Below are 26178 nucleotides of genomic sequence, written 5' to 3' on the forward strand. Positions count from 1 at the left end.
CATTAATTAATGTAAACCTATACTTACCTATATATGTACCTTCATGATATGTTGGCCATGATATTCTCATAGCATCATATTTTGGAATTAATATTAAGGTGAAACATGCTCAGAATGATTATTTAATATTCCACATACACTTCACATTAGATGTGTGTTTCTCCATTCATTTATTGTGGCATGAAATAAATCTGCTGAATTTCGAATTTCTGCTTGGAGTTCATATCTTGCAATACAGTTTTACCTCCATAAAGTGGCTGTGGCATGGGTGCCGAAGCGATTTTGGAAGAAAAGCCCATAGGAGAGCCAGGCAACTCTAACTTCAACAAGAAGTTTCAATGAAGCACTATGAGGACCTAAAGCAGTAGATGAAACAGAGTCCTGTATATCTAGGTTAAGGAAGCTCACGTGACACCCCTTATCCTAATGACTCTTGCACATCTCAATTAGTTCATTAACCCACGTAATTGAACATCACCAGCTCAGTGGTATATGTATGCAGGTACTACCCAACCACCCCCCCATCTGAAGAGCAAAGGAGGGAGTCAAACAAACAATGAATATTGCTGGAACATTGCCTGTCTCTCCACTAGGAAGAAAGTCTTTAATACAAATGGCATGAAAACAGAGATAAATGCTGGGCGATGTGAAATTAAGTATTCCCAGTTACCATTCCCAGGGGCTATCCTAGCCCCAGAGCACAATATTGGCAACCTTGGAGTAATCTTTGATTCTGATCTAACCATTAAGGCTTCTTTTAATACAGTGTGCTAAGGGCCAAACGTCCAGTAAGGAGTAAGTAATGTAACTGCAAGGGACAACATTTAATGAGGTTTTATGAACCTTGAGTGCGGTATTCTGAAGCAAGAGCTGGAAGTTTTTCACATACTGGTTCCATGTTCACATCCCTTTGAGAAACCAGCAACCAGTTAACACCAATGACATCCTACTCACAAAATTAAAATGGCAAAAGACATAGGGTAAACTGACATGATTTAAAAGACATAGGGCCTTATTATGAATTTTTCTGTCTTCCTCTAGGACCGCCATGGCGACGGTCCCAGGAAGACCGCCAAGCCTGTGGTCTCCTGCTCGCCGGATTACAAAAAGAATCCAGGGCTGGCGGTGTGGCGGCAGTCACAGTGGTGGGAATGTTTGGCTCATAGTAAAGCCAAAAAAGCATACCGCTGCCATGACAGCACCTCCAGCACGTCCGTGCAGGTTGGGGCATGCATCATGTTGTGCATGCCATACAGTGCTTGCACGACCGTTCACTTTTGGGGGGTACATCAAGTGCCCCTTGCACGCACCCCCATGGGCAAATCTGCCTGGGAACTTAATGGGGGCTCCTTAACATGCCTTTCCACCAAGCATTTCATGACCAGGTCCTCGCCATGAAATACTTGTTGGAAAGGCAGGCCGGATTCTGCTCGGTAGTGTCAGCACTGCTGTGATTCCTGCCTTCTTTCCCCATCGCTGCGGGATCCTGGCAGTGGTGACAGTCTCGTGGCAGTCCCACCGCCACCATCGTAATCGAGCAGGTAGCCCAATGCGATGGCAGTGGTTGGACCGCCATCCACGGGTACGGCTGTCACAGTACCGCCATTCTCATAATTAGGCCATAGACTCTGCACTACCAATGGCTGGCCTCCAGATGCTTACAGCATCCAATTAATTTTAATATGCAGGCAGCACCAACTTTCACCCCTCTTAAACCCAGAATTGACTAACCCTAAGCAACAGCGTCATAATACTCATCTAATTCATAAGCTCAACTGTAGCTGCCTCAAATGCACATGTCTGTTTATAGCAAAAGCATATTTATGTGGCCCAAGGCCATATGTTGCAGAGAAATCCTTTTAAATATTATTCCATTCTAATCTTACCATGCAATGGAAAGGAAAAGATAATACCAAAGGGTTGTGACCCACCTAGACCTGCGGTTGTAACGGGAATAGTTCCTGAGAACTAAATTGTGATTTAATCCAATGAAAGTGCTCCTGGTATTAGGATTTGAAAGAGAAACAGAGGCAAAGTAAGAGCCTCTCTTGATGAAGGTATGCGGTGCAGGGACCAGCAAAGAAGTGGGGCCCCAGCCACAATACCAATCAACACCAACATCAGCCCGGGGATTCAACATGCTGCTTCCACCTACCATCACCCAGCCTTCTACCCCTACGGCCATCTCCACCTCCACTTCTGGGATCCATACGGACCCAAGACCATCGCGCCTCAGTGCAACACCACCTGAACTCCTGCCTGAACGACAACAAGAATGTCATGCTCTGTTAATATGTAATATATAATTGTCCAACCCTAATCGCTTTTTAAAATGTAATCTTGAATGATTTGCAACTTGTATATATGTAACTCTAACCACTAGTATCTGTAGTAAGAGTGGGCGTAGTTGGCAGGGTGCTACTACGCGGAATTCCACAAAGTTGAACTAAAACTCTGTGAATTCCGCAACTTCGCAACACTTCGCTCCGTTGGACTACCAATTAATAAAACAGAAACCTCATATACATTTGGTAAATTAACAAGTATCTATGTCTATACATGCTAAAATGCATATAGTCATTTCACAAAAGTGAAAATGAAAATTTAGCAAGCAGGGAGAGAAGTGATGATTTTGGGATCCTCCGTAACCTAGGGAGAATACCAAGCAGATGCCTTGAAAACAAAGAACACATCTTGCTGAACAATTTGGCGGTGGTCCCATCCTCTTAGGACCACCCCAAGAATAGTTATGGGCAAATATACAATCCCAACCGAAGGCCCTGCAAAGCATTATGGGACTAGATTAGCAGGGGGCAGTAAATATTATAGTATCCAATATAAAAATAATTCTTCAGAGAGCTGCAGTTCAACTAGTTGTTACTAGGTGTCCCTCACAAGTCAAATGCAAAAGCATTTACATTATTACAGCAAGCTGCAGTTCCAGGTGTGCTTGGGGTAGTCCTAAGAGGATGGGACCACCACTGAATCGCTCAGCATGAAATGCTCTTTGTGTTCAAGGCATCTGCTTGGTCCTCCCCCTAGGTTAGGTGGGACCCCAAAATCATCAACTTTCTCATTGCCTGATATTTTTCATTTTCAAAGTTCACTTTTGTGAAATGGTTATATGTTTTTTAGCATGTAAAGTTGCTTTATCAAAGCATTTGTGGGTGCAGTTTAGTAGCGGACTCTGCTAAGTGGAGGAACAGAGTTTTTGCCTGTATTCCTTATTTCTAATAGAATACGTAGTTAACAAATCTCAGCGAATTCCGCTAGCGGAGCGGAGTTCATTGCCCAGGGTTAATCTGTAGTAGACGTCTGTACTTACTACCATTCTTATGTGAATTTAGAGTTTTTCTGTTTGTATCTTTTCCTTAAGTGAATTTTCAAATTGTATATATGCAACACTAACCACTAGTATCTGTAGTAGACATATGTACGTACTACCATTCTTTTGTGAATTTAGAATTTTTCTATTTGTGTCTTTTCCTTGAGTGAATTTTCAACTTGTATCTTTTATGTAACTCATGTACTCTGAAATCCTTATGTTATGTAAATGGTCCTTTTGCAAAGCTAGCTGACACCTTTGGGTAAAGTTTGCACTTTATAAAATCACATTAAATAAATAAATAAAATGAAGTAGTAGAAACCAATTCGTCAGCTAAGCACTATTACACCACTGTAGATTTGGTCATACTTCAAATTTGATGCTATAAGACTGTCTGATAAAATGGTTTTACTTAAGGACATTGTAACAAAATGTGATTTACCTGCAAGTAGGCCATGAACAGGACCCGCTATTCCTTTGAGGCTAAGAAAAAGCATGATACGTTAATCAGACATATGGAAAGGTTACAGCTAAAACATTACTTTCAAACTCACACCCTATAGTTTCTTTACTTAAAGAGGCATTAATTAGGTACAGATGCCTATGTGAACTCTACTATAGTAATTGCAATGCAGACGCACTCAGGAGGCGGTATCTCCTTCCTGACGGGGGCAGACACCAGTGGTGCAGTGACACCAGGTCCCAGAGGTCGGAGGTACCCAGAATGCCCTGCACCAGAATAAGTTGTATTAGAGGGGGCCCTTTAAGAACGTTTCAAACAAAGAGCCGGCCTTGGTGCCGGTGGGAACAGGAATGGTGTGGAGGATGTAGAAGATAAGGGAGAAATGCAGGAGAGTAAAGGGATAAAAGAAAACGAGAGGGTGAGAGGCAGAAAGTAGTGGAGAAGAGAACATAACAGAACAGCAGACGAAATTAAGGACCAGAGAGAAAGGGAAACAATGTACGTATCAGCAAAACGGCATAAAAGCAAAAGCAAGGAGCCAGCAGTAAGGATGACAGGAGAGACGGGAGGTAGGAAATAAGCAAGTGGAAGAAGAGGAAGCGAGAGACAGATGAAGGGGATAGAGAGGAGAGTTTGAAAGGGGGTAAAAGATGGAAGGAAGGAAAGACAGGGTGAAAGGGGTACTCTGAGACCTGGAACTAGGGGTCCAGCTGTAATTGATGCATCAAGTGTAGGGGGTGTGACTAGCCCACTGCAGCACAAATACATATTTATATTAATCCCAACCCAGTGGCCCGTTTTCCTTGCTAGGGCATGTGACACTCAGGTGAGGCCTCTTCTTCCTGAATGCTTCTGGTTTTAGTTACCCTCACTGAACTAACACTATCCTCTACTTTCAACCTTACACAAGTTTGGTCAACTGTGTAAGGGCAGTCAGATATATCAGAATAAAATGCCTAGATATATGTTGTACCCATGTTAGGGTATATTGGAGTGCACCTGAAACAGAGTCCAGCCAAACCCCTCTTAAGTTCATCACAGAAATAAATGAAAAGTGACATAGAAGCATTAGGCTTCTCATCTAGCATTTAAATGTCAGAAAAGGCATAAGTGCAGGGGAGTCGCGTGCAACGTAACACAAGATGGCCGCCTGATATTGGAGCTCCACATCGCGTCAGACTCCATGATTGAATTTGAGCGATTCCAGCGTTCCTACATTCATCATGCTGGCATATTATTAACACCTCCCAGACAGGATTCTGCCTTTATCATCCTTTGTCTGACGGAAGTCCCGCAGAAAATATTTAGGTGACTTTTTACTTCAGCATTTTTTCCTCAAGTTGCTCCTCATTGTGCGCTTAATCATTCTTTTTTCGACATTCTTTCACTTTTATCACCTTTTTCTTTACTGGAGTTTCTATCAGCAATGGACACTTTGAAAGTTACTGAGTTGGCTGTTCATGTAAGGTATCTTTTCTTGTCACTTCTATGACGCCTTTCGTATTAACCTCTTCCTGGTTGCTTCGTACTCTGTTTAGTGGGTGTGTGCAAATTTTGACTTCATTACGCTAAGAAGCAGGCGTCCAACATTACGATACCTGATTGTGTTACCTCCTCATCTCCCATTGCTTCCACAATTTCTAAGGTTGCAGTCGGAGCTCGCTCCTCCTCCACAGCTCTAGTGACCATGGCAGCTAAATATATCAATCTCCTTCAGTCAATGCCAAGAGACTTCAACAGGATCCTCTTTCTCCTAAAGCTGTCTCTCCGATCTCTCTGGATACTATTTTGGAGGAAATATGAGCCCTCAGACCTATCATTTAGGAAACAAACTCTCACATTTAGACCATGTATAACAAATGGTCCTCAATGAAATTCCACCTCACGGTAGTGGGACAGCAGCTTGATGTCGTACAAGACTCTTCTTCCAGAATTTCCTCTTTGGAGAAAAAGGTTTGCCAATTGAGAAGGGCGACCAAGGACCTTGCAAATAGGAATCGTCAGAACAACCTCTGTATTTATGGCCTTCCTGAAGGCCTTGAAGGGGATGACCCTGTTGCGTACTTTACTTACTTTTTACCACAGTTCTTGGGCCTCCCCTCTTCGACCAAACTGTATATACAAAGTGCTCTTAGACTGGGTCATTGTTTATTTTCTTCTGCTGCTTCTGCCTAAGCCCGTTTGGTGATAATCCAAAAAGCAGCTAACGTGGCTTGGCACCAAGGTATTTAATCTCTCTCAGGATGTCTCTTCAGCCACCGTCAAACTACGCAAGGAATTCCTAGACATTCTTCCGGCTCTTCAGTCCCTCGGTGCACGCTATGGTTTATTCCATCCATGCCTCTTAAAGTCACTTTTCTCAACAAGAGTTCTACTTTTGAGGATCTGGTCGACCTTTGAAGATTTATCTAGTCACACTCCACCTCTTCTATGGAGATTGCTGATCCTCCGCCGATACCTTGACTTTGCCGTTTCTTCTGTGGTGTTATTCATTACATAATATTGTAGTGTTTTACTTTTTATTTTCATTATTTCGATTGCTCTTCTTGTTTTCATTTCCATGGTTTATTTTTTCTTTAACAGGTCCATCTAACTGTACTATGTTCCGAGTATTGTTCCTGATCCTGTTTATACCTAGTTCATGTCCGGATGTGATGTGTTGCCCGTTGTTGGATGTGCTATTTTCGTTGTCCGTGCCACCTCTCACCTTTCCCTTTGTTCCTCTCAAGGTACGTATTACAGTCGCCATTTTTTGACATGTACTGTCTTCTCTCATCTGCACTCTCTTTTTTCTCCCTCCTTATTGTATCCCTTTACCTCTCCCATTTAATGATATTGCTTCCTTTTTCTTATTTGCCTTCTTTTTCATCTTTTTTCTGTCTCTTCCATTCAATGCATTCTTTTCTATCATCTTAAAATCTCGCTGGTTCTTCTATTTTCTTCACTTTCTCTACCTTTATATCTTACTTCATCTTTTTATTACTACATATTTTGTTCTTTATGTATTTTTGATGGTTTTGCATTCAGAGTTATTTCCTGGAATGTGAAAGGTTTTATTAACCCAATTAAGAGACAGAGAATACTATCCGATCTTGCCTCTTATAATCCTGATTTGGTTCTATTATATAGACCCACCTTCTGAAGCGTTAAAATTAAAAAAAGGTTGGGCTGTAAAGTTATTTTGCAAAAGATTGATGCAGAAGGAGGATGGTTGTAAACTAAGCTGTGAATAATAACATTTCTTTAACCGTATTCAATGTTTATGGCCCTACTCATCCTGATTGTTCCTTTTGGCCTATGATTACGCAGAAATATGTTCAGTTTAGAGATGATTACTTTATACTAGGGGGCGACTGTAATCAAGTTGTTGATACCTTTCTTGACAGTAAATCTCAGGTAAGATTCATTTCCCATAAAACTCATTAACACTTTCTTGATACTATCTCCCAATCACCCCTTGTTGACTCTTGGAGACTTTCTCACCCCGATAATCTTGACTTCTCTTTATTCTCTCCTCCTCACAACTCCCTTTCTCATGTAGATTATATTTTTCTCTCTCAAAATGTGTTAGCTTCCTCTATTGAACCTATTGTCATCTCTGACTATGCCCCAATCATAACTGACCTTGACTGGATCCCTCCACATCCCAGGTTCTCCCGCTGGTGTTTTAATAATTCTCTTCTTGACCCTCTTTTCTCTTCCTCTTTCATTACTTTCGCTAATGAATTCTTCGCCCTGAACAGCGACCCTACCTCCTACCTCCATATAACATGGGATTCCTTTAAGGCTGAAGCAAGGGGTTATCAAAAGAATTGATGCAAATCCAAATGCAAAGCATGAAGAGCTGTAAAGAATATGACTGTATTATTACTACGTTTCTGTAAAACATTGCCCTTTATTTATTTTAAGCACACTCAACCCGAATCCTGCACAATCATTCAGTGCACCTCATGACTTTTGGAAAAATTGAACACATCTCTGGAGTCCTTTGAAAAGTATCAGCCTGTATCCATGCATGTTCTGATTACGTACCTCAGTCTTCCTCCTGTTGGTTTGAAGCCGCACAGACCACAGAAACTTGCCGGAACCCGGATGCTGCCACCAATATCAGAGCCGAACCCTAGCAATGATCCTCCGCCTCCTATCAGAGCACTTTCCCCTCCAGAGGAACCACCAGGTGTCTTCTTGTGGTTCAAGGGATTCAGAGTTTGACCATATATTGGGTTGCTGCATTCAAAGCTAAATGGATCCAAGTTAAAAATATTAATTTAAGAACTGTGCATGCAAATCTGCAAGATTCAATGTGAGCATGGGTAATTTCTTCTTTTTTAAATGTGTACCTGTTTGGAAATAAATGTTATACATTTAAGTAATTACTTTTTTGAGTTTCTCCTGGGTGTATTCAGGTTAGGATATTTTGTTTCTCTTGTTCTGAGGATGAGCAGATATTTACGCAAGTGCAAGGAATGCTTTTCCAAGATGATTCTAGAGACCTGGCAACACAACTAGCTGCCGCACGCGGGACTGGGCTCAAGATCCCCCGCCATCCTTCCAGTAACAGCCACACTTTGCTCCTACCACCTGAACTGCATTACTGCTAACCACAGAGACCAAGTTATGCTGACTACCATTATCAGCAATCAGAACCCATATCATCCACATGCACCGACGTTGTGTACTATCAGGCTATGATGTTATGAGAGCACCAGTAATTGTGGGGGGTCACACTCAGTAGATTCCTGAGCCCTCAAATTAACCTATGACCTCTGCGGATAATTGGTACTTCTGAGAACATTTTCTTGCTTCAAACAGTAATACATAGAAAACTGAAAAGTCTGTGGTAAAGATGATACACGAGTCATGTAACTCAGGAACAAGAGAATTTATTCCAATAAAGGAAAGTACAACCAGCAGGGCAGCCTGAGGAATATCAACTGCCCATATTTAAACAATTCCTTACACATTCCCACTACAGTGTCGTCATCCCGTGCTGCACCTTCCAAACCTCCCTTCCACATTCCAACCAGCCAATCCCAACAGAAACCCTTCCTTAAGCATCCACAATCAGTGCACACACAAACATTGGTATGGTATATTATTCAGGGCCATATGCACAAATGTAAACTGGGTCATTTACGACCAGGTTTATGATCACATCTACTGTGTTATGACTGTCAAAACTACATGAAGGGATTCGTGGTGGGAGTAAATAGTTAAAGGAGCTACAACTGCAGACTAATCTGCACTTACAAAACTCACTAAAGGTGTGGAAACTGGGCATTTCAAAGTGCGGTGTGCTTGTACGTTTCCTACAATCATGTACATCTATTAGTATTCTCAAGGTCAGGTCTGACGTTTCCCAGCCCAGATATGGTCAGAAGTTTACTCCAGTAAATAATTGAGTAACTTCCCTACCATGGGCCATATCATACTCCACATTTTCCTTTTTATGTGCCGGTTGCACTTTAAAAAAAAAAAGAAAATGTGCTGCATTAGGGACAGCCGCAAACTTGTTCTGTCCTGGGGGCAGCTCATTCATGTGAAAAACAGAGTGGCTGATTTGAATCTAGTCCATGTTTCACAGTGCTGGCAGAAACCCTCCTGCACTTTTATGCTGGAATAGAGATCCCCTTGCAGGTGGGTGTAGTGAGTGACTGCACCTAACCGCAAGGCGATGTCTGGGAGGTCTATGGGACTCCATTTCCCCCTTCCAGAGGGCTGCCTTCAGGGGACACACTGACAGTGCACCACCTTTTAGGTGTCACCCTGCCAGTGTGCCTCTGGACAGCTTTTTTAGCTTTGTGTCCATGTCTGTAATATGGCGTGGGTGCTGAGGCAAACGGATTGCCTCATTTGCATTGGTCATGCTCCAATGCAAATGAGGCAATGCTCTCTGATGATAGTGCTGGGTCTTTATTTGTGCCAGTTATTGGCATTTTACAGAAGGGGACGCACAAGAATCTGAATCCCCTTCTGTAATACTAAAGTGTCCCGGGGGCGATCAGAGTGGGAGCCAACGCCCGTTGTGCCCCCGGGCACTTTTGCAATATGACCCCAGCATGGGAATCACCTCCATGTTTGGTGGGATTTTAGAGGAAATGCTTTATCAATAGGGAAAAAAGAGAGTGTGCTTGAACAGAGGATCCATTCTCAATGAGCATATTTCTCCAAAATTGTGACCTGGGTACATGCGAAGTTGAAGCCTGCAGGAAGAGTTACATTGCCAATAAAACTATCTCACAAGTAAAGGGATTAAAGATGCACATCCTCCAACTAAATATCTCAATTCAATATGAACAAAAGTGGCTTTGTTGAGCCTCTGTCTGTTTTTTGGGATCTAACCCAATTTATTTCCTATTTTAGCGCAGCCACCTTTGTAGGTTTTTGCAAAAAGGCTTGGAAGTGGATATATATATTGTAAATCCTGATGGACCTATTGGACAGACTATTGATTACTTTACTGAGATTTCAAGTAGTACGCCTTTAGATCTGCACCTGTCGCACCTTTCCAGGTGCTTTGCAAGGAAGACCAGTGGAGACCAAAAAGAATGACATCTTCTCCAGCAAGCAGGCTTCGAATTACAGGTACACACTTAGGGGCAGATTTATGAGGCCGTTGCGCCTCTTTGCGCCGCAATTGCGTCACTTTTTTTTGACGCAACTGCGGCGCAAATAATGCGCCCCATTTACAACGTGACGCATCTAGGAGATGCGTCACGTTGTAAAGCACTGCGCCATAAGGAGGCGTTCCTGCGCAGGGGGGGCGTTCCTGCGCAGGAACGCCTCCTGAAAGTGGCTGAGTGAAATCTATGAGATTTCACTCAGTCACTTTCTGGCCAATGCTGCGTCAAAACCCTGCGCCTGCTTGAAGCAGGCGTAGGTCTTGATGCAGCATTAGTTGAATGGGGCACCCCCGAGCCTTGCTGGAGCTGCGTCGCGCCCAATTTTGTCAGGAGGACGTATTTTGCGCTATAATATTGCGCAAACTCACTCATGAGGCACACATGAGGCAAACAGCTGCTGGGGTTTGGTTAGTTTGTGTTTTTCCCACACTCTTGTGATAGAACATTTACCCGAATAAAGCCTCAAGTACGCAATGTGTCATCATGATAATCATATTCATTTCGAGTAATAGCTGTGAAAGGAAAATCAGATGAGATCATGCCAGCATGAATTCATCTGAGCCAAAATAATAATACTGAATCTCTCAACGATTAAAACTATAAAAATAAGGCCACCCCAAACCTTGGTTATCACACCTGCCTAATCTATTGGTCTAATTTTCCTAAATGCATTCCAGCATCATTTGATGGTTTATAATATTTGCTAAGACATGTAGAAACTCTTGCATAACTGTATGCAGAAAGCCTCAAATCAGGACCCTGTTTGGCACCACTAAGGTATTTGTACTGTTTCTGCCATAAGGAGGCTATGGGACAGATGGGAGATAATTCACTGAGATAATGTACATTACAATATAGACTAAAAACAATGCAGCTATACGTATGTTAGGAACTATGGGGCTGATGTACAAGCCCCTTGGCCACCGGTGCGTCACTTTTTGTGACATCCTTGTGGTGCATTTTACTGCGCCATATTTTCGTGAATGGCGTGTTCCATGGGTGCTGCTGTGGTTGTTTCCATGCAACACCCAGAACCAGGATTTCCAGATTGACGAGGAATCGTAAATCTTGAAATGTGTGTGAATACTACGCCTCCGGAGGAGAGACGTAAGGAGACGCAACAAGGAGAAAATTATTAATTTCTCCTAGTTTTTTTCTGCTTTCTTTGTGTGCTGCATTCTGCAGCACACATAGAAAGAGGAAATCACTTCTGGTGATTGTTTATGTACAGGAAGGTGTCCCTTACTGAATGTAAACAATCAGTAAAACAATGATGTTTTGCAAGTTCAATATGTGCTAATGCAGCCACATAGAAGTTGAAAAACACAATTTCTGATTGTTTATGTGCAGAAAGGGAGCACTTCCCTCACATAAACAATCTCCCCAAGACGCAGGCATCCTTGCACCGTGGTGCAAGGGTGTCTGTGCCGGTGCATGGCAGCTGTTTGTGCGCCAGTGCAGGGGGAAGCACAGAGATGCGACAAATTGTTGTAAATATGTCGCATCCCTGTGCTTTTAAAGTGACTCCGAGTAGCGCAGCCAAATAGCTTGCAACACGCACTTTCTTGTAAATCTGCCCCTATGTGTCCTTGTATTTTATAAATTTCACCAGCACTGAACATACACAAGATGATCTTGCAAGCAGATTACACCCCCTACTAACACTGAAGAGAATGGAAAATTAATGTTCTAGCCAATGTAACATGAGCAGATTGCAACAGAGCACTGCACAGGGTCAGAGGCCAGTAATATAATCTACAATTATTTACAGATAGGAGGGAAGGCCTGCAACCAAAGATAGTAGTGTGGAACAAGCATTCCGAAGCTATATTTTGACTTGAAATGGTGATTCTTTAGCACTTTCCTGTATGGGAGGAGTCTTGGAGTAGTTCTGATGGATACAGCGATGATGTTGTTCCACTTCCTGGGTGCTTAGGCCATTTTTTCAGAGTTTTCCCTTTTTAGCTTTCTTTGTCTCCGTGAGGGTGTTTCAATATCCACAGGAGATGGTTAGTTTGCCTGCTATATATGCTTAGGTGTCATTCATGGTGGACTTGTAGATGATGCAGCTAGATGTGAAGAGAATAAGGGCATATAGTGTGAGCCAATGGAGTTCCATAAGGGTAGGTGTGATGTAGTCAAATGTCTTCAGGATCTTGATGAGGCGTGCTGCGGTTTGTAGGGTGCATTTTAGGGGAACAAAGGTGGAGTGGGTAAAGCCATGTAGCAACACGTTTCCTCCATCAAGAAACAAGAATCTGAGAGATTGAACAGCAGTTCTGAAGTCACACACAGAAAGGAACATTTTACCCTTTTAAAGAAGGAGAATTAAAACCATGCAGTTTTGCTCTTGGGGGTGATGTGTTCTTTGATGGATATATGATTGTTAAGCAATTTATTTCTTGTTCAGGGAATAGGCTTGTGTTTTAAAGCAGTTCTTGCACACTTGACTATTACTGGCTGACATTTTAGCTATCAAGCCCAAACTACAATTTCCTTAGCAGCCTTCTTATAGGTGTTATCCCCTAAGCACCCCTATAGCTCACCTAGGGCCAGATGTAGGTAAATAGCATTTACAGATTCGAAAATACCGAATTTTATAGATTCTGTATTTTCGAATCGGTAAATGCTATGTAGCAAATCATTCGGTAAATATTACCGAACCGTTAAGATTCGGTATTTACCAAATTGGTATTTACTGATTCGGTAATTGCCATTTATTCCTATGGGCCTGGAGGCCCATAGGAATGAAATTCAATTACTGAATCGGTAAATACTGATTCGGTAAAAGGGGAAAAACATTAAAGGGTGGCAGGGTGTCACTTTGACACCCTGTTGCACCCCTCAATTGGGTATGGGTGCACATGTTGCAGACATACAGGCCCTATGGGCATGTATGCCTGCAACATGGCACTGAAGCAATTTGCATAAAATTGCTTTTTGGGGTGTTTTCGTTATACACCACCAACTTGTAGTTGGTGGTCAATAACGAATCCTAACATGGGATAAGCACTCATTTAAGTGCTCCCTACATTAGGAATTTGGTGATTTACCGAATCGGTATTTAAGAAATCGGTAATTTATCGATTCCTTAAATTACCGATTCGGTAAATTATAGAAATCGTTAATTTCGGCCCCTACATCAGAAAAGCCTATTATTGGTCGGTAACGGCTGAAATGTGTTTATTTTGGCCATTACCGACCGGTAATAGCCTTCCTACATCTGGTCCCTAGTCTCTTTAAGAACGGCTACATTTTCCCAGGCACTAAATGTACCATTTTCTGCCCTCTAGGTATTTGTTTACACTGATTCAATTGCCTACTGCACCAAGCATTATACACGTCCCCCTCGTCATTGGAACAGCTTCACTTCTAAAGGAACCACCAGGGGCTTTGTCATAGGGGGAGAGCCTGCGTGTAGTAATAGTGAACATTCCAAATCTTGAATGCAAATCATGTGCCACTAAAGGCAAGATGGAGGCTGCAAGGGTTGCGGCACATTGAAGTCTGACAAGCCTGGTTCTGCAAAGCAGGAGCCAAGAGTTAATTTAACTCTGGCTCTGACATTGTTGGACACACATCTCTTGTCTGATGAAGGATACATGTGAGGCCAGTAGTTGCCAGCTGTCACTCAGACTTAGGGCCATATTATGAGTTTGGCAGTCCCGTGGACTGCTGAGTTGGTGGTCCGAGCATGGAGAGCTCCGTGGTCCGACCACAGTATTACAAGTTGGGTGGATCGCCTTTGTGAAGACTGCCCCTAGACTGCTGAGACCGCTATCAGACAGCCGTTTGCCAGGTTTGCGATCTGGGAAAGGCAAGTGCCATAGAACGGTACAGGGGAGCTGCACTGCCGTCCATATTATGAGTTGCCTGTTCCACAAGCTGACCACGGCAGTCCGACGGATTGCTTCGAGGTGGTGGTGAAGAAGTATTTGGGTGCGTACACGCCCCTTTCTTGTTCTTCCTGGCAGAGTCTGAAGAGGATTCCTTTCTCTAGGTCCCCCCTTCACTGCAGGATCTACACCCCGAGGATTATGACCCTATAAGCGCGATCTACAGGTAATTCCCTTTTGTACCATATACTCATCGCCAGGATTGCCCACATATGGGCTGAAACCCAGTAATAGGTATATGGTATTTTTCCACACATATGCAGTCAAAATGAACACACAGGCATTGACATATATTGGCAAATGTACTCACTACAGCGGCATTATCCCCGCCTCCACACTGCTGGGTCAATTGTCAACTCATAATACGGCAGTCTTTGGGCCGCCAGTGCTATGGGCAGCTGGCAGGGCAGAAGTGGTCCTATGTCGGTCAGACTGCCAAATTCGTAACAAGGCCCTTACAATGCAAAGGTAGGCCAATCGTCTGGTTATGGAAATGTGGTTTTCCCCATGATGTATGCATGCATGCTCTATTCATATTACAAATGGTGAGTGACATGTTATTCCAGATGCAGGTGATCTGTCTGGCTCTGATATAATCGTCAAAAACATTGTGCCACTGGAAGAATGTGCCTTTATGTTTGGAATGTACATTCTGGCGGTGTTTGGACAAAATATTGAGTTTGAAATATCGGAACTCATAAATATTGAATAACATATTGCAATGCAAAAATATCAAGGTATAGAAAATTGTTGTCAAGAATATCCTTTACCAGTTGTCAGAGGCGTTCCCCCCGACTCCGTTGGTTTTCCTCTGTCTGTCGGATGGAAACCTGCGGAGGGATTCCACTGGCTTTCACAAATTCGATGGGCTCCTTGAGCCCGTTGAGTGTCGGAAGCCATCACAATCCCTTAAATATGGCAGAGCCAGCCTCGACTCCACCATCAGGATTATGAAAGCACTTTCTGACAGCCTTTCTATTCTGGCCTTTCCAACATGAAAAGACAGTCAGAAGGTGACTTTGGGGGTCCCTCTTCGGCCTCTGCTATGAGGGATAAACAATCCCTGCACCATGTCCCAGTGCCTGCCACACGATGCAGGGATGTGAAAAAAATGCATTTTACAATGGCAGCTTGTGCTGCGGGCCCTTTCCGCCCACCGCACAAGCTGCCATTGTACAAAGGATGTTTTTGACCGCCCATAGGGGGGTTGCATCCAAATTAAGAGGTTGGAACCACTGACCTATGGTCGGGCAGTTCCAGTCCGCTATGGCGTCTACCCCACATTGTAATGATGCTCATAGCTTTTAGGAATATTGCTGTTTTTAATATTGTTCTCAGTAATATAGTTGTAAAAAACATTATTTTTTAATTATTTAATGTGCTTTAGTTAAATATATTAATTTTAGATGTTAGAATTGTCGGTATAATTGTTATTCATTTTTAAAAATGTAGTTTGTAATTTGCAATTTGAAGTGATTTCGTTTTTGGAAAATATTATTAATGATTTATTGTGTTGTATCGGGTTGTTTAGTTTTTAGGGGGACGGGTTGGGAAGTTATTTAATTTTGAAAAAAGTTTAGTTTGTTGTTAAATTATTTTGTGTCTTTAATAAATGTATTTATTGATAATTATGCCAATGTTTTAGGTTATACTATATATTGAATTTTAAATGTAATGTTTTATTTAGTTTTATTATCAGTTATATTTTAGTAGCAGGTAGTTGGGTTTATAGGGCTATAGTGTGGGTAGCCCTTTAAGTTATGCAAAGTGTTAAACTTTAATTAATTCGTTTTTTATTGTTTATTTCGTTTTTTAATGTATTGTTAATTCTGTAAATAGTGTAATGCTGATATATTTAAGTTATATTTTAGTTGTGGGTTGCTAGGTTTGAGGTGGAATAGGGTGGTTAGTTGAATTCATTTAAATGTTTTTTGATTTATTGCTATTTTATGTAAACAAAAATGAATATTAATTATGTATAGTACCTAATATATTTATATTTGGGTACGTTTTGAACTTTTTAATTTATTATAATATGTATTGTATTCCTTATATGTTTATTAAACATGTATTTGTAATGCTGTAATGTTATTTTAGGTAAAAAAATACAAATATACTACATTTGTGTATCAATTTATATTTATACATAATTTAATAATTGGAAATTAATTCTGTATAATCTGTCCATATTTGTTTTTGTTAATAAAATGTTTTCAGTGGTAAGTGTTTGAGAATTTGTTTCCTAAATGATATTTGTTACTTAAAATTATTTTGTCAATGTATTAATAGAAATTAAATAAATAAGTGCAAATGTCATTATTGTGTTTTTAGAGTTAGTGAAGTTATTGTCATGAAATCTTTTCTTTCTTTATTATTTAAGTCTTTGATATTAACATTTATATTTTAAATATATATATTTATTTCTGTATACTGTAATGTAATAATTGTTTTGTAGTAAGTGTTCAAAAGGTTTAATAATTGAATAGGATATGTATTTATGCATGTAATACTTTTAATGTGTAACAATTTCCCTGGTGTTGGTTAGACTGGAGTGGGAATAGTAAATTTAACCACTCTGAAGTCTAACACTTTCCTTACTGTTGAGCTGACTGGAGTAGGAATAGTGGTGGTGGCTCCTACATTATGGCAGAGGAGCATCGACTCTGTCAGCAGTTGCAAACTTGAAAATTAACTGTAAATTAAACATTTCTATTATCATTTTATTTTTCCTCTTGGAGCAGAATCTTAGGGGCTGGGCTGTAATCAGCTCAGCACTGCAGCAAGCACTGAGGGGTAGTGGTGGGCACTGCTGCAAGAGCACATTTCAGTTTGGCCGGTTGTATTAGAACGACAAAACTGACATGCACACAGATATCTCTCCAACCCGAGCTGCATTGCTAGGTGGACAAAAGCAGGCACAGGCTCTCAGCCCAGTGGGAGTGCATAACCAGCCCACTCAGGCCAATCCCAGCGCTTCTCTCATGCTCGGTAATAGTATTACAGCATGAGAGCAGCGTCTTGATTGGCCATAGATGAGTCTGGGAGCCTCAGCCTGTGCACTAGCAGAGGAACAGAAAAGTGATGAGGTGGCCGGCAGCCACTAAGATCTTTTTTGTTTTGTTATTGTCACCCCAAAATGTCCCATCACTTTTCCCTGATGCCAGCCGCTACTGAGGGATAGTACATCTAAACCCTCCGGAGTCCAACACTTTCCCTACTGTTGCGCTGATTAGAGTGGGAATAGAAAATGTAACAACTCAAAAGTCCAACACTTTCCCTACTGTTGTGCTAACTCGAGTAGGAAAAGAAAATGTAACCATTTTGAAGTACAACGCTTTCCCTACTGCTGCTTACACTAGTGTGTGAATAGTAAATGTAATATAATCAGACTCAAATACTTTTCCTAAAATATGTAAATAGATTTTAAAGTATTACTTAATTTTTTATATTTTATATTATATGTTTTTATTCTTAATGTTTTTTTCATTTTTGTAAATGTGTTTTTTTTAATTTGTAATATTTTTTTTTTTGGCTAATGTAATGAATATATTTTGTTACTGAATTGGCTGTATTTTTCTGTTTTTATATATTTGTGTATGTATATGTATTTGAATATACATATATAGATATGTATATACATATACATATGCATAAATATATATATTAAGATATAAGCTTACTTAAGATGATGTCAAATAATTTTTTATAATTATGTTACACTATATAAACACACACACACATAGGTGTGTTTATATAAGTATATATGAATATATATATATATATATATATATATATATATATATATATATATATATATATATATATTCACAGAAAAAAACCATAGGTTTCACACCAGTTATAGTTAGCTGGAAATTTTACTGACATAAAACCATTGAAATTCCCACGTTATAGTTAGTTGGACTCACTATAACTGGCGCGTGTAATGCACTGCTGATGACATCACATATTACATCACTCATGACATGGTCAGTGACATCACTCATGACATCACTGATACCATTCAGTGAATGTGTGCCTTTCTGAAAAATAAATATGTTTTATATATGTATATGTAAAGGGCAATGGAAGAATAAATGTTTAAATAAGTGTCTAAATGGATGTTTTCTTTAAAAAAATGATTGGTTAACTAGCTTATTAAGTGTATCTTAGTGAATACATATATTAGCGAGTAATGTTTAAATATTTAAATATATGTATCAGTGTTTCACTTTGTGTATAAGTGGCTGCATGGGTTCATGAGTAGCTACATGTGTGTTTATATGGGTTATTAGATGTTTTTTTTAGTATCTTTATAATTGTCTGTTTGATTTGGTGGGGGTGTTACTTAGCACATAGATGCATCAATGACTGAATCACTGTTTGTATGTGTTTTGAAGACAGCATATGTGTCGGACTGTATGGATGAATGAGCGTGTATATGTATGTGTTAGTAAGTGAATGACTGTCTCACTAGTGTCTTTATCAGTAACTACATATGTTTTAATCTAGTATATGTGAGTATTGATGTATATAAGTGAGTATATGTGAGAGTGAGAGATTGAAAGAGTTCTTGTTTTTATAAGTATGTGTTTCTATAAGTGATTGTTTAAGAGAGTAAGTATGTGTAAGTTTCCTTAGAAGTAAGGTGGTAGTGTGTGTATAGCTGTATATGCAAAATAATTGATGTTCAATAGTTCATTTGCATGTGTGAGTATGTGTGTGAGCAAGTTGTGGAAGACTGTTGGTGTGTTAACGGATGTAAAGGTGTCTCACTACATATGATAAGTGAGTATATGTATGAATGACTATATAGAATTGTTGGTGAATGAGTGGATGTGTATACAGATGGTGGAATTACTGAATTGGTTGTTGTAACTGGTATGGGTATCTCCACTTTTTTGTAAATGTTAGTTTCTATTTTTGAAAATGTGTTTCAAGGGTTACTTTACAGTGAAAGGAGGTCAGTCACTCTGTCACAAGGATGGTGTCATCAGTGATGTCATGAGTGATGTCACTGACCATGTCATGAGTGATGTAATATGTGATGTCATCAGCAGTGCATTACCCGCGCAAGTTATAGTGAGTCCAACTAACTATAACGTGGGAATTTCAATGGTTTTATGTCAGTAAAATTTCCAGCTAACTATAACTGGTGTGAAACCTATGGTTTTTTCTGTGAATTTAAAAGGTTTTTTAAATGCTAATTCCTAACTATAACTGGTGTGAAACCTATGGTTTTTTCAGTGAATTTCAAAGGTTTTTTAAATGCTAATTCCTAACTATAAGTCTCAGTTTACATGTAAGACTGTTAGCGCTCTCGATGTTCTTTAGAACACTTCGTCATTGGGCTATATTTGGGCTACATCTGGCTGATATTTGGGCTACATTTGTTTTTTTTGTCTCTGGAGGCCATCTTTGGGCTACATTGGGCTACATTAGGCTACATTGGGCTACATTGGGCTACATTTGGGCTCTAATATATATAGCCCAATGTAGGCAAATATATATTTTTTTTCAAAGTTAATTTTCGGAAAAACCACTTGTGCATATATCTTGAGACATAGCAAAGTCAGATCAAGCTACCAGTCCCTACAATTTTGCCCAATTTTTTTTTTGTATATTTTTTTTTCATTTCTTTTTGCCTTGGAGTGCTCCCGGTGCGCGCCCCGGTGAGCGCCTCGGAAAGCGTAGTTCTATGAAGCGCCCCGGGGCGCGCACTGGGGAGCGTCCCTTAAGCGCCAATCTCATGATCGTGACGTATCGTGTAGCCGCGTCCGTGTGATACGCACGGCGTAAGCGCACCCGGAAGCAGTCGAGCGAATACGATCGCGCAACGCGCTTACGCGACGCGCCCCTGGGCGCGCCCCGGGGCGCGTAGCGTAAGCTCGTCGGGTCATGTGACCTGAAAATAACACTTTTCATTGGTTAATAACAGTTTTTTTTCCCAAGTAGGGAAGCACCCCACCCATTTCCCTCACAACCTGTTTGCTTTTGCTGAGACAACACCTCTTGTCTGTTCCTTCCAAAAAAACAAATTTAACCATGTCTGGTTCCCAGAACCCTTCCCAGGACCAGTCCTCACACTCTTCAGATGGATTCCTGCCTGAGGTCCCCCCACAGAGAAAAGTGAAGGACCACTTCATTTGGAAGTTTTTCTCTTTTCCAGAGGGGGAGAAAAAATGCAATGCAGCAAAAGTCACGTGTAAAATTTGTGACACTGTTCTCTCACGTGGAAATCCCACCCGGAAATATAGTTTTGGCAATGCAACATTACTCAGGCATGTTGAGAGGAAGCACCCGATTAATTTTGCATGGGAGAGCACCAGGGCCCTGGCTCGCAATCCACCACCCAATTGCCCCTCCACTTCCACCGGAGCATCAACATCATCGGTGAGAGGAAGACCAGCAGTGATGATCCAAAATATTCAGCCTGTTTTTGCTGATATTACATTTCATTGTAAGTAGTGTGACCAACTGCTATGTTATGGAGAGCAGAGCGTTGACCTGATTGTTCGAAAGAGGGAGGAACACCGCTGCGCCCCTCAGCCCTAATTTTTCCCCTTTTTTTTGCTCCTGTTGAGCAGTTTTGCATTCCCTACTTTTTTTTGTTGTGAAAAAAATACCAATTTTTTTTAAATGTTCAGAAAAAGTTAAAAAAAATTAAAAAAATATAAAAGAAGCAAAAAAAAAGTTCTTTTTAGAACTACCTCCAATTTATACAAAAATGCTTCATTTTTTGAAAACTCTGTCATTCTTTTTTTCCCATGGTACGCTCCCCGGTCCGCTCCCCGGTACGCGTACCGGGCGCTCCCCCTGCGCGAATCGAAAAAAAAAATGTATTGCCCTGGGAGGCCCTTTTATGGCCCCCATATCAAACCTAGGGGGTCAGGGGGGTCTACCCTGCCCCCTTATGGTCAATTCCCCCCTTTATTTTTGCAACCTCTTGTGTCTCGATTTTACCGAGAGACAAGATGGCGGCCGCTCCGGACTGTTTAGAATGTTTACAGACACCCGAGAGCCAATCAGCTTGCCGCGCGCAAGTCGCGTGGCGCACCAGGTACGCGCCCCGGTGCGCGTACCGGAGCGCTGCGATAGATATATATATTTTTTTGAACCTAAATTACTCAAAATCCACTGGAGCACATATCTTGAGACATAGCAAAGGCACATCGGGCTACCAGTCCCTACAATTTTGCCAAGTTTGGTGTAAATCCATTCAGCCGTTCGGGCTAAAAGTGAGGTAGACCGCCCCATGGAAATTAACATGGGGAAAATGCATTTTGGGACCCCCCTTTTATCTCGACCCCCGCTTGACGCATCCCCTCCAAACTTTCAGGGAAGGACCGGAGCTCAACGAGGCCATTTTGAGGACATTTTCAGGCAGATTCGTCAACCGGCGCCAAAGTTATTCCAAATAAAATTTTGAGATTTAACATTGAAAAAAATCCTAACTATACTACTTACTGGCGACCGCCAGTAGGTAATATTTATATTTGTTCATTTACCAAACATCAATGTTTTGAACTTTTTGGTTTCATTATGAACTTGTTGACCATTTGCTTTGTTGCAACCCTTGCGTCCTGTTTCTTTAGGCGCTTGGGCTTTTAATTTCAATTTAATGCACTGCCTACTCCTGACGCGTCATGTGATCAAGCTCCGCTTGCGGAGCGAAACGCGTCAGGGAGGGCACTAGCTCTTTTCACTTTGCTGAAATAAAATGGATTGCTGGCACAGAAGTGTGTGATGTGGCTTTTTGGTGTTTGCTAGATCAATTACAAGCACCTATTTTTGGAGTGAGGTCTACGCCTGCTGTAGCCGCTACCTTTGGCGGTCAGGAGTTTCTGTTCATTTCCATTACCGGGATTGGTTTGCTTCCGGTTTCGTGGACCCGCCCATCGTTTTGAGGCACGGCGTGTTGTGCAAACTGAAACGCCTCGGCGTTCTTCAATTGGACTCTTTGAGTACTGTATACCGTGCCCCCGCGACTTTTCTACTGAATTGGCCGGCGCTATCCAAGTATCCTGACCCGGAGGTGGTTTTCGGAGCTTGAGGAGTCGGCTGACTTCTCGCGGCGTCCCGGAGCTGAATCTGGCAAGGTACTGTGTGTGCGCGCCAATCTGTTTAATAAAGTTAAGCGGGTTTGGGTTAATAACTCCATTAGAACTTTCTTGACTATTCTTCAGCCACTTTAGCAATCCGACGGCATACTTGGCCGTATACACTAATTGCAATATGTGTTCCACCGACGCTCTCAGGAGTAGGGAAATGGCAGCGGAGGCTCTGTATGAAAACCTACATACTATGACTTCCACAAATACTCAAGAAAAACGAACTTTAAATACTAACAACAGCACCAAGGAACTATTAAAAACCCTGGAGAAACTACTGCGTAGTGAACTGTCCAAGTGGTGGGAGAAGAAATCATTGGACAAATATCTGGAGGTAAATCGAGTGCCCCGGGGTTTGAGAGTAATGATTGTTCCCACTTACGAAAACCCGGATCCCAAAATGCTTCAGAGATGGGCAGAGAATAGCCTTCAATCATCGAGAAATATGCTACTGATTTTGACTGAATTTGCCCAATCTGATAGAGAAACATTATTAGTGGAAATTGCAAAGGTTAATGAACTTTTGAAAGCAACTGGTGACACTGATTTAATAGCAAATACACGTAAAGAAATTGATCAGAGACTTGTTAAGTTGGAGCAAACTATCCAAGAAAGGAAAATCAGCAAGTTTGCAAGGGACAAAGAGGACTACGCGACAGGTCGTATTTTTACTTTCTCACGAAAATACGATTCATATAAACGCAAAGCCATGTCCGCCCAACATAAAACACCTACAACTTCTGATCAAGGGACTGCTATTGGCCCAGTGGTGAGGAATGAGGATAATCTATCAGTAGCCTCCTTCAGCGGTTCCGAAGATAGTTTACCACACGCTGATGCAACTCCAATTGATCTGACTAATTTCTCCATGGCTGACGAGTTAAATTTTGTCAGCGAGGACCGGAGGTACTCTCTGCGCTCACGGAACATTCCTCCACAAGCAGACAAAGTGGCAGTCAAAAAGGCTGCTGCAGGAAACGGAGCGCCAAAAAGAGGTGGAGGGCGAGGCAGAACTCGCAAAAATTGGAACAATTGACCAATGAACAAGACAATACTGTGATTAATCTAACAGACTTAACTTTGTCCAGGGCGCAAGAACAACTCCTCTCTTTAGGACTCTCGTACTGTCCACCCAATGATTTTTCATATGTACAAGCGCGTATTAATGTTTTTAAATTTATAAGAAAAATCAAATTGCAAAAATATTTCTTGTTACATCCAGAAATTCCAATTACGCATATTGAAAGTGAGACAATAACAACAAATGAGGAATCCTTACAGGTTCGTCATTTGCAAGGTCTGCAAACATTGTTGTCTTTAGCAAATGAAGACAACTCACAAACTGATGTCACAGTGAGTCAGACCATCAAGGTGAACTGTTCCCCTCCTACTACCTTTCGTGGTAAATCCACATTCCTGCCCTTGATGCCCAAAGATGCATTGGATGTCTTCAGTGATAGGATTATCACTGAACTTAAGACACTCAATAGATCGGTACTAAAGAAGAGGGAACAAGTTGATTTTAATAACGTCCAATATAACAAACTTGTGAAAAAAATCCAGGGTAACAATCAGGTTGTAGTGAAGAGTGCGGACAAAGGGGGGAACACGGTGTTGTGGGCCCAGTCTGATTATATTGCAGAGGCATCCCGACAGCTGTGTGACCCTCTTTGCTATACCAAATCCACTAAATTTGTGATGCTTAAAAGCCATGAAACTACCAGAAAAGCTATTAACCTCTGGTACAGAACTGGCTTATTAACAAAAGATGAATTTAAGTTCTTGAATATGTCACACCCCATTACTCCACTTTTTTATTTGTTACCCAAGATTCACAAATGTACTTCTCCTGTCTCTGGTCGTCCCATCATCTCGGCCCAGGGCAGTATGAATGAAAACATTTCAAAGTACGTAGATTTTTTTCTTCAGTCACATATGTTTTCTCTTCCTTCCTTCTTGAAAGACACCACAGATTTTTTGGTTAAGGTTAGTCACGTCACTTGGGGTCCTGATTTCTGTTTCCTGGTGATGGATATTGAGGCACTTTACACCAGCATCAACCATCTCCAGGGCTTAGAAGCAGTTAAATATTTCCTAGATGGACGAGAGGCAGCATTAAGAGATCACAACCTCATGCTGCTTGAAATGATACGCCTATGCCTTTGCAATAATTACTTCCAATTTGGAAAGGATTTTTTCCATCAAGAACGCGGGGTGGCAATGGGTTCGTGCTTCTCCCCCAGCTACTCATGTCTTCATGTTGGCTGGTGGGAGAGGCATGTCCTTGGTATCACCCACGCACATTGGCTTCCCCATCTAGTGCATTATTGGCGCTTCATAGACGATATTTTTATCGTCTGGCGGGGCACCAAAGAACAAGCTGCTTCATTTGTCAACGAGATTAATGTTAATGACAGGAATTTAAAGTTTACTGCAAATATAACATCTGATTGCACAGAATTCTTGGATGTCCAAGTTTATATCGATCATGGTACTATACATTTGATATTTGATATTTGATATTTATTGACACTTGTAGAGCGCGGCTATCGCTCCGGAAGGAGCATCTTGGCGCTAAGCGATCAGAGAGCCAGCATGGCGAGGAGTGTATCAGATGGCTGCAAGAACTGCTGAGTCGGGCTGAAGGAAAATCCAGGTCTTCAAGAGTTTCCTGAACTGGCTTTCCGAGGGGACGTGCCTAAGGTTAAAGGGGAGACTGTTCCATGCCTTCGATGCTAGGAATGAAAAAGTTTTTCCCCCTTTTGTTTTTAGTTTCATTCTAGGTACTACAATCAAGTTTGCTTCGGCTGACCTCAAACAGCGCGATGGAATGTAGTGCTGAAAGCGTTTGGCTAGATAAAGAGGGCCGGTGTTCCTAGTGGCTTTGAAGACCGTGATAAGGAGTTTAAAAAGGACTCTTTTGTGAAGGGGAAGCCAGTGCAGCGTGTTGAGGGCTGCAGAGGCCGAGGACCTTTTTGGGAGTTTAAGAACTAATCTGGCTGCAGCGTGTTGGACGCTTTGCAATTTCTTTAGCGAAGACTTTTTTATTCCCGCCAGGAGGCCGTTGCAATAATCCAGCCGAGAAAGGATTAGAGCCACCGCGACTGTTTTCCTGGCGGAGATAGGGAGGAAGTCGAAGAATTTTTTCAGCTGTCGAATGAGGTTAAAGCAGCACCCAGCTGTGATGCGTACATGGTCATCGAAACTCAAGGAGGAGTCAAATTGGACACCTAGATTGCGGGCCGAGGAAACCGCACAAGGCGGTACATCAGAATTTTGAGGCCACCAGTCCATACGAAACTCCACAGGAAGAGCACTGCGGGTAATTCCATCTTGCACGCCCGCAGTGCTCACCCACCACATACCATCAATAGCATTCCTTTGGGGGAATTCATACGTATTAAACGTATTTGCAGTAGTCCTGAGGTACTAGATAAATGCTTATTGGAAGCCAGGACAAGATTCCTTAAACGAGGTTACAGTAAAGTTATTCTAGATCAGGCTCTGACTAAGGTACTTGCTCGTCCTCGTGAGGAACTCTTAATCTCCAGAAACAAAGAGATCACCCAAACCAACGAACAGGGCTCTGTTCGTTTTATCACCGCTTATAGTTCTCAAACATCCAAGATAAGTAATATTATCAGATCAGAATGGCCAATTGCATTAACTGACGTGATTTTAGCACCATTTCTTCCTAAATCACCAGCTATTACCTTCAGGAGGGCTCCATCCATGAAAGATTCACTTGATAGGACTCAACCTG

At 41.6% G+C, this 26178-nt stretch overlaps 1 protein-coding gene across 1 annotated transcript in view; it reads right to left on the reverse strand.

Annotated features, from left to right (window-relative positions):
- Positions 1-26178, reverse strand: part of LOC147747111 (vitamin D3 hydroxylase-associated protein-like) — a 373652-nt gene that overhangs the window by 201148 nt on the left and 146326 nt on the right. Inside the window, exons 5-6 of the mRNA XM_086952362.1 lie at positions 7821-8027; positions 3768-3808 (exon numbers count right to left, since the gene is read on the reverse strand). Coding sequence (XP_086808488.1) covers positions 3768-3808; positions 7821-8027 — 248 coding nt within the window. The remainder of the gene's footprint in view (positions 1-3767; positions 3809-7820; positions 8028-26178) is intronic.

The sequence above is a fragment of the Lissotriton vulgaris genome, chromosome 1_1, assembly GCF_964263255.1.
Source record: "Lissotriton vulgaris chromosome 1_1, aLisVul1.2, whole genome shotgun sequence".
Taxonomy (NCBI): Eukaryota; Metazoa; Chordata; class Amphibia; order Caudata; family Salamandridae; genus Lissotriton; species Lissotriton vulgaris.